At 43.4% G+C, this 13922-nt stretch overlaps 1 protein-coding gene across 4 annotated transcripts in view; it reads right to left on the bottom strand.

Annotated features, from left to right (window-relative positions):
* Positions 1–13922, bottom strand: part of MYH10 (myosin heavy chain 10) — a 104501-nt gene that overhangs the window by 38681 nt on the left and 51898 nt on the right. For 2 of the 4 annotated variants that reach the window (XM_087751307.1, XM_087751305.1), the window contains exons 6-8: positions 10229–10258; positions 6354–6446; positions 1492–1555 (exon numbers count right to left, since the gene is read on the bottom strand). In XM_087751307.1, coding sequence (XP_087607433.1) covers positions 1492–1555; positions 6354–6446; positions 10229–10258 — 187 coding nt within the window. Of the gene's footprint in view, positions 1–1491; positions 1556–6353; positions 6447–8741; positions 8760–10228; positions 10259–13922 lie in introns of all 4 variants that reach the window. The other 2 variants (XM_087751304.1, XM_087751306.1) reach the window with 2 other exon arrangements.

The following is a 13922-nucleotide window of genomic DNA, read 5'->3' as shown; positions in this document are numbered from 1 at the left end:
TTCGGGCTGGTAGAAGCCCACGTGTCATTTCAGCAAACCCATTTCTTAGCTGCTGAGAGCATTTCCCTGCCACGTGCAGCTGACGAGTGCCCGTAATGGATCAGCTGAAGCCCAAGTGAGAGGAGGAGCTGGCCATTCATTTGCAATCACTTCGTCTATTAAGGGCATAGCTGAACTCTTAATACCAAAACCCAGCAGCTGCTGGACTCAAAAAAGTACTTTATCTGAAGTGCGTTTGTCATTTCTTTCAAGCATTGCATTTTTACGTACATACACGCTGCCGTTAAACAGCTCCCAAATTCAATTTGTGCAGCAGATAGCGTCTAGGAAGCTGCCATAAGCTGTAACGCTATTTAACTTTTTATTTCTTGATATTCCATATTGTAAAACAAACGGGGGATAAGGATTTGAAATGACACAGGTTAGGAGCAAGGCTGAGTTCCCATGATGAAGAAAAAATTCCCTAAGACTGAAGTCCTCCTGTTTTCCTAAAGCTCTAAGGCAAAACAATTCATCTGAACTTTCATAAAAGCAAAAACTGCCTTCATTCCTGTGCTGTGCTGAATGAAAAAAATCTATTTCTCATTAAAGCATATTTTGAATAACTACAGATCTTTCCCAGCCTTATTGGGAAATTATATTTTGTGACAGTTCCAAACATTCAATGCACTTAAAATTAAGCAGTTTAACCCATAGCAACAGGATGAAAGCTTAACTGCAGCATAGTTTATGGTTAATACTCACATGATATTGTTTACTAAGACATCCAATTTCATAATTTTAGGACCACCCTGTTGCTATTCCCCCAGAAAACAGGCTAAACAAACTAAAAAAAAAAATTATGCATTATTTTTAGTATAAAGAAAACAACTTTAGAGAAGGGCTTTCAGTGCAAGAGTTTTTCCTTGTTCTTACACAATCATAAATAAAAATGATCCTCAAAGCTAAAACTGAATTAGGCTTTAGAATTAATTGCTAGTAAGTCTCGTGTGATTGAGCCTATGCTGGTATGCAGAAGACCTCAGAAAACAGAAGGTGTCCCAGCCCTTCCAGCGCTCTCGCTTTATAGCGAGCATCGCCTCCGTCCAGGCGGAGAGCTGCTTCGGCAGCGCCGAGGAGAGCAAACCCAAGCTTTTGGCACAATACAGTAACTCAACTTCTGATGAGGAAGGCTTTTTTTTTTTTTTCTAGAAACGTTCATAGAGCAAGCACACTTTAAACGGTTTCTTTATTCAATACACCCTGTTTTTAAGGCTAGTCTGAAAATCCAGCAGATTTCAGAGCGCTAAATTTTGGAGTATCCAATTTCTAAGCATGAGTAAGCACACCGACTGTGATATTTGATCGGCTATTTTGAAACAAAGAGATGGATGTTGTCAAAGGAATGTAGAAATGTGGTAACCTTTCACTGCATTTCAATGAATTCTAGGGTTAAAAGCAAAACAATCGGGAAACTTGCAGTTTACAATGACGTGGCGTGAAGTAGGATACAGGTCTCAATGTTGGCCCCAACAATATAACCAGTAACATCAAAGTTAATCCTAATGAACTTGCCCTGTAAAGAAAAGAGATGTTTTTGTAATTACTGATTTTTAAGACAACAATGCTGTCTATATAAAAACACAATCCTACTTGCATTCACATAACAAGCATTTTGCACAACTTCAAATTACATCTTTTGCCTTCAATGTGCTCAGCCATCATGTCAATGGAATTTGTTACGCTGCACACAAACGCTTTCTGTAGATTAAAGAACTCATATTCTAGGTAAGTTTGTAATCTAGACTTAGGAAAAGCTTCCCTGAAAGCAAAGCTCAATTTCTCACCTTGACAAAACACGCTCTCCAAGGTTGAAAGCAACAAGATTTTAAGTGCACATATTTTTATAGCAAACTTATTGGTGCCTACAGGTGCTTTCTCTGCAGCAATCCTGAATCTCAGTCTGCTGCCCAGGCCATCACACTTCTACTTCCATTTCCAAAAGCAGGATGGCTGCTATCTGCATGGCCTCTCTGTTCCAGCAGTTGGTACAGAAAGGGCTAAGAGAGCGATGGAGCCCTGCTTTCCTGGGGGTGGCTGAGCACCTGCCTGCCGATGGGAAGGAGGGAATGAACTCCTTGTTTGGCTTTGCTTGTGTGCACAGCTTTTGCTTTCCTTATTAACCTGTCTTTATCTCAACCCACGACCTTTCTCAGTTTTGCCCTTCTGATTCTCTCCCCCACCCTGCCGGCGGGGAGCGAGCGAGCGGCTGGGTGGGGCTGAGTTGCCGGCTGGGGTGAAACCACAACAGAGAGGGACAATATACCCATTTCTTCCACATACATCTCCTTTTCGCCTCAAAGGACCAAATAAAGAGCATACTTCCCACATACAGAGCAGCTCTTGGAAAGAAAGTGGTTGCAAGTGGATATATTACACCACTTTTAAGCTGCATCAGTTCCCCAATCTGATTTATCACTTGGCTATGAACATTCCCAACAGGACAACAGGCTCCAGCTTGGAGTTGGACCACTTTTAGCAGCACCATTACTGTATTTCAAGTTTGCACTCGTGAAACTGTTAGGTATTCCCCTGGTTGCAAACATGTGAAGAAACCAGTGGGAATACCCAGTGACTATACTGAACACGAGCCAGCACTGTACTCAGGTGGCCAAGAAGGCCAATGGCATCCTGGCTTGTGTCAGGAGTAGTGTGGCCAGCGGGAGCAGGGCAGGGATCGTCCCCCCATACCGGGCACTGGTGAGGCCGCCCCTCGAGTGCTGTGCTCAGCGCTGGGCCCCTCACCCCAAGGCGGCCATGGAGGGGCTGGAGCGTGGCCAGAGCAGGGCAGCGAGGCTGGGGCAGGGGCTGGAGCCCAAGGCTGGGGAGGAGCGGCTGGGGGAGCTGGGGGGGCTCAGCCTGGAGAAGAGGAGGCTGAGGGGAGCCCTCATCGCTCTCTGCGACTGCCTGAAAGGAGGCTGGAGCCGGGGGGGGTCGGTCTCTTCTCCCCAGGAACAAGCGATGGGATGAGAGGGAACGGCCTCAAGCTGCGCCAGGGCAGGGTTAGGTTGGGTATTAGGGAAAATTTCTTCACCAAAAGGGCTGTCAGGCCCTGGCCCAGGCTGCCCAGGGAAGTGGTGCAACCACAGTCCCTGGAAGTATTCAAAAAACATGTGGATGTGCTGCTTAGGGACACGGTTTAGAGGTGGACCAGGCAGTTTGGTTAACAGGTCAGACTCGATCTCAGAAGTCCCTTCCAACCTTAACAATTCTATGATTCTATACTGGGCTTTCCATTTTCACTGCATCCAATTTCTACAGTCCTCTACCCACATACGAACAGGTTTTAGAGATCAGGGAGCATCACAGATTTTTGCTAACAACTGTAAACACTTCTTTTGATGGTATCTGCACAAAGCCACCTACTAACATGGAAGCCTTCTGAAAGCACTCTTACAATCAGTACCCAAATCCTCACTTATCTGAAGTCTGACTGATGAGTGCTATTAGTATGTTAAAGTGAATTCCTGTTTGGCAGATCCATTCAGCTCAGGGACTGTACTATTGATTTTCATATTAAATATTCCACTCTACAAGCTTGTAGAATACATGTATTCTAGCAACGGCCTGACCTAGTAAGTGTACATTGGGGGGCATATTGCCATGCTGCAGACTTACACCCGAGCAAGTTGCTGCAATCATTTGAGCTATTGCAACTTCTTACCAACACCCAACCCTTCTCGACTTCCCCGATAAAGCCCATTCAAGTCAAAAAGAAATATTTGTGTGCACAAGAGTGACCAAGCTTCTCCCCCAGTCACACCAGTGAATGCAGAGAAAGGTAGAACCTACCTACTGGCCTTATCTTGACTTAGTCTCAGAGCAAAGCAACTGCTCCGTGACTGTGGTTGTACTGAACTCAAAGTGATTTCTCCAAGTTTCAAGAAAACTGGTGGAATACTTTAACTTCCATGGTTCCTCCCTACTGCTTCATCCGCAGTTTGGTTGGAAAGCCAGGAGCACTAAAATGACCACGCCACGCTCGTCTTCAAGCATGCCCTGTCAGGGACCAGGACTTGAACTCAGATTTCTGAGTATGAAGATACAGAACACTAAGCTCAGCTTGTAACTGAATCATTTATACTTTTTGCTCAGTAACAATTCCAGAAAGCTATATTTATAACTGTCACAAAAAAATGAACTGACATTTTACTGAAATTCAGCCAATGGACTAGATATACAGCGCATGCGTCAGCACAAGCACGTCAAGAATGGCAGCTGACAACTTTTTACCCAGAACAGGTACCACAGAGCCTTCTTCGAATGACATGGCTTGACTTCGCCATGTTACACGTGAAAACAAACGTATAGCATTACGTAAGGTCTAGTCCATGGTTTTTTCCGATATAATTCAGAACCACTTTACTCTGTTTCACCCTTAAAAGTCATCTAATTTCTGCTGTCGAGTTACCAGTTCCACGAACAAAAATAATTGAGAGGAAATGCAGTCATTAAACAAGCTGACACATCAGGAGAGGGGACCCACACGCTCCCCGCTTCAAAGCTCCGTCACCACTGAAGTCTGTACTACAGAGCTCACTTAGCCAGTTCATCTTCTTAAAAGCAAAATATTAATACAGCCTTTTAGCTAGCTCTGGCAAACCTTGCTATGAAATCTTTAATTTATCAGTTAGAGACTGTAGTGGGGGTCATCTAACAACTGAATTCTGTTCACATTATCATTATAGCAGTAAGAACACGGCTTTGTAAAAACCACATCAGAAGGAAGCATTTAGTCTGCAGTATGAACCCAGCAAGCCCACTCTCCTATCCCCTGCAAACTAGAGACTTTATTTTCCGAAACCCAAGAGCCTTTGGTAGAAGAAAAACGAAAACAAAAATTGATTTGACGCTAGCCTTATTTCAGTCCGATCTGGCATTATCGGCAAGGAGGGAACAGGCTGGCATCCTCACGCTGCATGACGAAGGCTGTCAAGCCTGTATGGGCCGAGCAACGGCACTTCTCACTTTGTGGGAGGATATATATTTTTTTAAGTCAGGTTTTAAAATGGCTGTTACTAAAGATTATTTTCTCTGCATGAGATGACACCATCTGGAGTGCATTATACTTGCTCCTTTATAAAAATAGAGCTGCAGCCATCTGAGTGATTATGTTCATGATGGCAATGCAGACTTCAATATAATGCAAACCAGATGCTAACATCTTTTAGGGAAAAAAAAGTATCCTCATTAAATTAGTACAATCTTTGATGGATTCAAGACGTGCAACAAAGCAGAATTATTGTGCAGCAGAACCTGTTGATATGATAAATCCCATACCCAACATATATAAGCATCAAGCAACATCATAAATAATATAGCTATAAAATTATCAAAGTTGAATTTCTACAGTACTCTGCTCTCCCTTCTTGATCGAAAGGGCTATCTGAGGGATTTAGTCATAGTTTTCCACAGTCCTTATCACTGGAGCCGAGTTCATACATTATAAATCCAAGCAACTGTTGAAACGTCAAGGCAGCCAAGAAATCTTTCATTTGTTCTGTAAATTTTAGTTTTGTTCTCGCAAGAAAAAAAGATTTAATACCTGCTATACAGTTTTAAAGTTGTACTAACAACATCTTTACCCTGAAATAGGAGATTTTTTTTTTTCCTTCAAAGGAAAGGACGTTTTAAGAAGTGGTAGATAGCTATTCACCCCGAGTTCCACCACTATTTTTAAAACAATGGAACACATCAAAAGCGGTTATCTGCCACCAAACCAGTATGTGAACAGAAGGCACTGAACCAACAAAAACATCAACCAGCAACAAGACTGCCCAACACCTTGAATAAGTCATACTGAAGGAAAGTCAAAAAGGCAGTAAGTCAGTTAAGACAGAAGGGCATGGAAATTTAGAGAGGTTTCTACATGCAAGTTTTGTGCTTTTTTGAAAATGGAGGATGTTCTCTCAAAACCAATCAATTGATAAAAGTCAGTTATTGACAAGAAGGCTACGTATTTAGCCAAATTCCATGTTGATGCCATACTCCTCCATACCTCATAGTAGTTCAGCAGTAATTTGTGCACACTAGCCACAGTTTAGCTCTACAGCATAGTTGTATTTGTTATACTATGTCAATTCAAGGATGGTCGAAGTTAAAAACTGGATAAAATTAAAGCAAGTTCTGCCAAAAGCCAGTGAGGACACATCTTCAATGATCCCAACACAATGCAGAGAGCATTGTAAGAGACCCTGAATTTGTGGAGGAAAGAACAAATAAAGCTTCTGATACTAATTAGATAGGAATTTAAGAATTTCTCCATAAAGAGTAATCCAGATTTACAGACTCTAAAGAGAAAAGGAGTAACTCACAAAGCGGGAGGAGTTGTCATTTTTCACTGTCTTTGCATTCCCGAAGGATTCCAGAATGGGATTCGCCTGAAGAAGCTGACGTTCCAGCTCCCCCTAAAAACCACACAAACAGAAAAATAAACAGACATAAGCACAGTGCAGAGGCGATGAGGGGTTCCTATATTCTGCTTCTTCCTGACAGTCATTTTACCCAGGTTGTGGCAGCGATACCACCTTCAGAAGGGGGTTATCGTTTTTCCCCTCACTTCTAAATCCGCTGATAGTCTCCTCCATCCAGGGAAGAATGTAGGTTGTTTTGGTTTGGTTTTAAACACACACACACACACAAACAGAGCAGTGACCGAACAGGACTTAATGGATGTTGAACATCATTGAACATGGCAAAGAAAATTCACATTTAGGGCTAATGAAATTAGGCACAGACTTCGAGTGCTTAAGAAGAAAAACTAAATTTAACTGTTTTAAGATTTTAGTGCAAGGTTATTCTTAAACTACCTGTTCAGTGATTTGACAATATAGCTACTTTGGAATACCTGTTTTCAAACTTACTTTCAAAGCAGTGAAATACTCACTTTCAATCGGCCAGACATTGTATCACTGCAATACCTCTGAGCTGAATGCACCTGAGAAGCAGGCCAGAATAGCATAACGGGAACCGAGCAACCCCGAATACAAAGATCATGTTCAAATTGCTCAGTTCAGCCAACATTGCTTCGTGTGTTTAATGCATTTTTTTAAACGTCTCCAAGTTCAAGCCAATGGATGTAGAAATCAAAGCACTTATCTTAAGGAAATTGCACAACAGCTTTTACAATTGCTGTCCATGAGGAGGTCTGGTAACAAAAAAAGTCTGTGCTGCTTCCATGAGCCCAGGAGGCATGTATGTACACAGGAAAATATGATATTGTCTTCCTGCTCCGAGGGATGGTTTAAAAAAAGCAAAAAAAAGAAAGTGAAGCTGTCTGGAATGTAGTCTCAAAAACTGACATTTGTGTTCATAAACCTGCTTTTTCCAATTATTTATAGCATAGATGAATAAAGGCCCCAGAAGGCTTCCACATGAGGTCAATTCTTACACAGGAATTTTTAAAATGTACTAGTTAACACCTAAAAGAGGCTTTTATTTGTATATTGAAATATATTTCAAGTCCTCCTGGAAACTAACGGCTGCTCGTTCTTTAATGTGACCTCAAGTTATCTGCTCAAAACTTATTTACTTCCAAATGTATTCCCTTTGGGACTCCGTATTCTCTGAATTCCGAAGTAACTACAGAAGAAATAAATGTGCGAGCCTTAGCCCAGAGCACACCGAACGCTCCTCAGGCCCCAGTGCCTATGCACTATACGTTAGGTCTGCCAACGTTACGGTTCTCAGGAGCACTTTTCAATTGACAACTGGAGAAAAGCTAGATCCCTGTTATAACAATACATGCAATCTACCATTTATATTCTAAAAGTTTCCTATGTAAACACATCAGAAGGTGGGAAAGCATTTGCTCACACCATTACTCCCGCTCCCCTCTCCCAACCACGCTCTCAGCTGCTGCTAAGACACCAAGTATAAAAACGAGAAGCTTGCTTACCATGCTGGACACAGCTTGAAATAAACCACATTACGTATATTAAACGCAGCAAGCATGTCACAGCTTACATTTCAAATTCTAGCTATTCTGGAAAAGAAAGCACACGGACTTCAAAATTTGACTCCTCCACAGATACACGGCTGTGCCACTTGAAAGCATCTGACTGCAGGCACGCTTCGCCCATGCTTTAAAGCGCTTCTGTGTCCCACAACCGTAACTTGGTTCGGTGCAGAGGAACTTCTGCAATGCATCATAACACAATTTCACTCAAAGTTCTCCAACTGAATGCAAAAAGTTCTTAGCAGCGCATTTTTACAATCATCTCTGAGGATTTGAAGACAACATTCAGGTGGGTCCTCAGATGTGGGTGAAAACCGTGAGAACAACCAGAGGGATCGCAGCCTAGCCAGCCGCCGTGGGTCGCGCTCGCAAGTAGACTTGTCATAGCCGTCACTAAGAAACAGCAAATCTCTCGCACTACGTTAAATAGCTTCTGATTTAGTAGTTTTCCTTTGTAGCTGGACTGCTTTACAGCCAAAAACCAATACTTTTTTTTAGAAGCGTTCAGTGTTTTGGAAAGAGCGTCAGTTTGGCCAACAGGCACATCTCCTGCGTAGGCATCTAAACAGAACTTGGAAAAAGCAGTATCGCGGTATTGTGGGAAAAGTGAAGTCATGCAATATCTCATGCAGGGCACCATTACGATAAGGACAGCTTATTGTCTCAGTTTCAGAAAAACCAGCATCCCAGTGACTCAGTTCGTTGTGAAGCCTGGGTGAGGCAGGGAAAACTACATGCTACTCACATACAACAGGGATCCACTCTGTAGTTCAAAACGACATCGAAACAGAAATGTTAACGATTATGGTTTATGCAGTACCAACACTTCTGGATTAGCATGTTTCCACTGATACATTTAAAATGTTTGCCAACAAACGGTTTATTTCAACCCTGACATGCTAACTCTAAGCAAAAGGAGGGTTAAACCAAACACTGCTCCGTCTATTTTTGGAACAGAGAAATATTTTAGTAAAAACCTTTAGAATTGACTGAGGTTTGCAAGGAGGGAGGATTAGGTTCAATACTAAGAATGTCTGTAACTTCTGAAAATGAGACCGTGGGCTCAGACGCATGATTGGGTTACAGAGGTTTAACAGGGCACCACACACCAGCAAAGGCATCGCAGCTGTCCATGGGATTTCTTTTCCCTTCCAATATACCAGACCCAACTTGAAGTTTCTTCTCCTATTTTCCTTTCCACTACAGTTTAAGTTGCACTACAGTCAGCTTTCAGAAAAATGTAAGGGGAAGAATAAAATCAGCTAAACTAACTCACGGTAGCTTCTTCAGTTAGCAAGACTTGGTTACGCCGTACGGAGCTGTTGCAAAGCTTTTTCTTTATTTAAAAGCTCGTGCCCGTGACTAAAAGGCATCACTTACCATCTCAGGTTAGGGAGTGGAGCATTTATCCTGCACAACACGTGGCAGCGATTGTTTCTCTCTTACCACAGTCTGACCCTCATCCTCCACCTAGCCCTCCTCCGTGCTCCTTCACGAGCACGGCCCGTAGCAGCGGGAGCACTGCGGTGCCTGCTCTCTGTCCTAGGTGCTCTAGGACAGACCGACTGCCGCTGCCCTCGGGGAGAGAGGGACCGGGGGAGCAGGAGACGGGCAGCGTTATCTGCAGGGCAGCTCCAGCCAACCTGAGCAGTAAGAGCAGCTGAAGCTCCGACATTAACTCTGGCAGCAACACGGCAGGTACACCACATCGCTCACACCACTTATCCTAGACCGTCAGGGGAAACACTTGATTTCGGAAGACAATTGGTTATGCCAAGCCTTTTACGCTTGAGATCAAAGTCTTTATCAGGTTATCTGAGAAGCTATAAAAATATTCAGATGAAAAAGTATGTTAATCAAAAGAATTTTGTAGCTTCCATTAATCATCTCTTTTACCGAGTACTTTGTTTAATATTAAAAAAGCGTCCTGCGCTCTCTCAGCAGCACATTAACCAGGTATATTGGAGAAGGTCGGCCAGAGAGGGTGAACCTTTTCCTTCAGGACAGAGTAACCCCACTTTAAAGTGGGGAGAAGTGCTTTGCAAGGCGGAGGAACCTGTAAGCTGTTCACTCGTCCACTCTCTCAAAGCCAGTTAAACATTCACCAAGTTTGCTATTAGCTGTATACCTCTACAAGATTTCCCACACGTTATAAATACAAATCGACAGAAAATAGAAGAATATATATCAGTTTGCCTACAGAACTTTAAAAGCATAAAGAAAAACACTTGCCTGATGTTTCACGGGTTTAGGTGATTCGGGCTGTTCATTGCAAACAAACAAATGCATACGTTAGCAAGCAAGCATTCCAGCTGCAAGTTACATCCCAAATTATTAACGTCAGTAGGTTTAGTTTAACTGTATACTCACTTCATAGAAACTGATTAAATTCATTTCAGAAAAGAAGTTATTCACTTGTCATTGCATGCGCAAAATACTAAAACCCGTGTTTACGCAAAGGACTAATGCCAACGAAAACACAAGACGACAGATGGACCTTGAGCGGCAAGGAAAAAGGGCAAGAGTTTAAGGAGTTGTGCCCTGCTTTCCGCCGTTTTGCCAAACAACAACAAACTAAACCCACGCCACCAAGTAACTTTCTCTACAGCCTTAGTCACTGCAAGGTGGTTTTGTATGGATAAGATGATCGTTGTTCTTCAAGAATCAAAAAGGTTATGAAAGAACCAAGAGGAAAGCAATAGTTAAGGAGTTTGGGGCTTTGTGTTTGCACTGTACTTCAAGTATTTAAGAAACACAAACCTACAATCAAGACAAAACTTTTGGTTCGTTCTTTCAAGACTGACTGTCCATGTGAGAAGCAGCAAGATCTTAAGAAACTGGAAGACCTTCAAATTTTCCCAGGAAGAAGGGTAAACTGAACAGGAATAAAGTAAAATAAAAACCCCTCTAAATTCGTATTTGCACAGTTTCTACAGAAATGCAGAAATTTTCAATTCCATCATTGTTTCCTTGACTCAGTCTCCAAGTTTAATAATCTTGAGCTTCACAGCAGAGCCTGGGGGAAAATACGGTGACGGAACAACCCCCTCAAGAAATTTTCATACCAAGCCAGATGCACGCTTCCTCCATTTATGTCTTTTCTTTTAAAGAACTAGCACTGTGTTAGTGCAGAACAGCAGATTTTGACAGAGGTCTGTAAAGCAGCTGGCAAAGGTGTGGCTTATTCAGCTAAGTGATGTGAATTTTGCAAAAGCTGCATCATACCTGCTCGGAAAACAACTCGGGCATCTAAAAGAAGGTGAGATGTTTCAGTATGAAATTACCACTCCTTTAATCACTGCGGGGGACAGGTACACCTAGAAATCGTTTTGGTCAGACAAGATGCGCTGCTTTCTCAGGGTATCCATTTCTGTCCTCACTACAAACAGAACTGAGCATAATTAGACACATATTGAACTTCTCTGTTTAAATTAGGGCAGTTAAAGCTCATCTGGGAAGTCCTCACTAAGGGGAGCTTCAGTCTGAGCGAGTCTACCCAAGAGCCTGTACTTCAAAACCAATGATGTTTCTTTTGAAATTAATAAAACAAATTAAGCAATTTAGCATTTCGGCTACAAAGGCAAATGCAGACACTGAAAGCAATCCTGAAAGTACCAGGAATTATTTCTGAAGCTTAAAATGGCATCACTGTGAAAGCTGGATTTTAGCGCAAATAGAGGGGGCTGGGGGTGGGAAGGCTTTGGGGAGAGGGGAAGCGAACAAAGGTCTCGTTCCGTTCATCTGAACCAGAGGTACGCGGTACCAGGGCGACTGGAAGTGGAGACAGCAGCAGTGGGTGGATGCAGTTATTTATAGAACTACTTCACATACTGCCATGATTGGAAACATCTGCTGATTTCACATATTTGACCACAAATAGGGTCCAGGTACGTCCACAGTCTGCAAGTCCAGCTGAGGGTATCCCCCAGCCTGTAGAACATGCAAGGTCATGGCAGTCCCTGGGCAGTAAGGGACAACCAGCGCTCTTCCTTCTTTTGGAAAAGCATGTATGCAGGGTTGGTTTTTTTTTTTTAAATTATTTCTATGTTTGCACTGACTTCTCTCCGTATCCAAAACGACAAAGTTTCTAAACTAAGCAGAACCCAAGAGTCAGAGACTCACTACTTAACCGTATTAAAGCAGCTCTAACACATGCATTAACAACACAGTTTCATTCTTTTCTCTCTTTCCCGTCTCACTTAGTGCCTATGGGAGTGATGAGCCGCAAAGCTAAGCGGTTTAGAAGTCTCATTTTCCTCTCTACTTAATCTGTCCAAACCCTTCTCTAGACACATCAGCCTCCTCCCCACATGCAGTTACCTGTCCTCGTTCCCCTCCTCTCCTTGTATGCTAAAGATCCTTTTCTCCACACCTCCTGAGCCTACAGAAGAACGACTGAGAGCGAAGGCGAGAGATGCTCCTACGGGTGGCCTGGAGCACGGGATAGCTCACCCGACCAACAGGTACCAGCGTGGGTCACCTTCTGTCGGAGGTGCCTGCGCTAAAGCACAGTGGCTGCCTTTATAAAGCTGGTTCATGCGTGGCACGGTTAACAACTGAATAAACCACAATATGCTTGGTGCAAGGAAAATATTCAGATTTACTGGCAAAGTTTTTAGCCCTACCAGCACACCCTCCCCAAATTCTTTAGAGCTCCAATTTGCTGGATGTGAAGCTAGAGCACAACTGATACCTTTCACCTTCTCTCCCCTGCTGCACACCGACTGTGACTGCGCACGTGTCGGTTCTGACTCTCAGCCAAGCACGCTACAGACAAGGATTCGGGCTCACTTTCGTCCCACCTTCAGTCTTCAGATGAGCCCATGTTTACAGCTCCCTGCCAAGTACTTCTCCCTCCCCTCCATTACGGGGCTCTAGAAAGCCCAGTCTCTATTCCTAACTGAAGGGACCACCTTCGCCTCACCTGGCTCTGCCAAGCCCCACAATTACTAAAGCCTCTCTTCTACATTTTACCATCACCACCGACCCACGCTTCCTAGTGCAGTGCCCAAGACAACGCCTTTAACGTTCCTTGGGATTAATCAGGAAACGAGACAGCGTGGCTACAGATTCAGACACTCAAAAAATTAGGAAATGCTGGTATTGAGGTTGTGCAGCACTGTAATTCCACCCTCTGTGGCTACGATGTGTTATTGACTCCATTTCCCACCGGAGCCCTGTCTGAGGATGACAGGCCAAGGGCTAGGCAGGACTCATCTGCAGGCCCAGTCACAGCTGTTGGGAAAGAAAAGTCCCATGGACAAGCAGCTGAATGCCAAACGTGATGAGGACGCCCATGGGATGGGTAGAGCTCCTACGTGATGCTCCTCACGCGAGGCGAGCACTTCACAACTGGTGCTGCTGGGGGATGTACCTGTGAGCATCTGTGGCACGGCGGACCACCAGTGCTGCTCTGGCCATGGCCCGAGGTGCCAAACCGGGGCTGCGCTTGTCTGTAATACTCGTACAGCACTTCCCCAGGCAAAGTTAACCCTAGACCTCAGAACAGCGGTGGGAAGATAATTCTTCATTCATCAGTTTACAAATGGCTTCATAAAAAAAAAAAAATCCATGCAGCATTCAGAACAGTCTCAGTAATACGCATGGCACTGGTAATTATTTGTAACAGGGTGGATAAAAATAAACCCGTAACTAGCAGCCTATTTAGCAAGCCTATTTAGCATCTTCTCTGCGCACAGGGTAATGCAAAGCTTGTTCAGATGGGTACTGTGGATCACCACCAGCCCTTTACAGTTTTCTAATGAATATGTAGGCAGGAACAAATTAGGGTTGCATATATAAACCCAATTCTGACACTTCCTAACTTCTGAGCGTTAGGTGTAGAGGTTAGACATTCTTTGTTTGCAATATATAAATAAAAATGAATTGTTACAGAACAAGGGAGACTCATTTGTATTTTCAAAAC

This window comes from Nipponia nippon, unplaced genomic scaffold (genome assembly GCF_047370975.1).
Source record: "Nipponia nippon isolate SJK-2023a ecotype South Korea unplaced genomic scaffold, ASM4737097v1 scaffold_14, whole genome shotgun sequence".
Lineage (NCBI taxonomy): Eukaryota > Metazoa > Chordata > Aves > Pelecaniformes > Threskiornithidae > Nipponia > Nipponia nippon.
The sequence above is the reverse complement of the archived record's forward strand: the minus strand, read 5'-3'. Positions and strand labels throughout refer to the sequence as shown.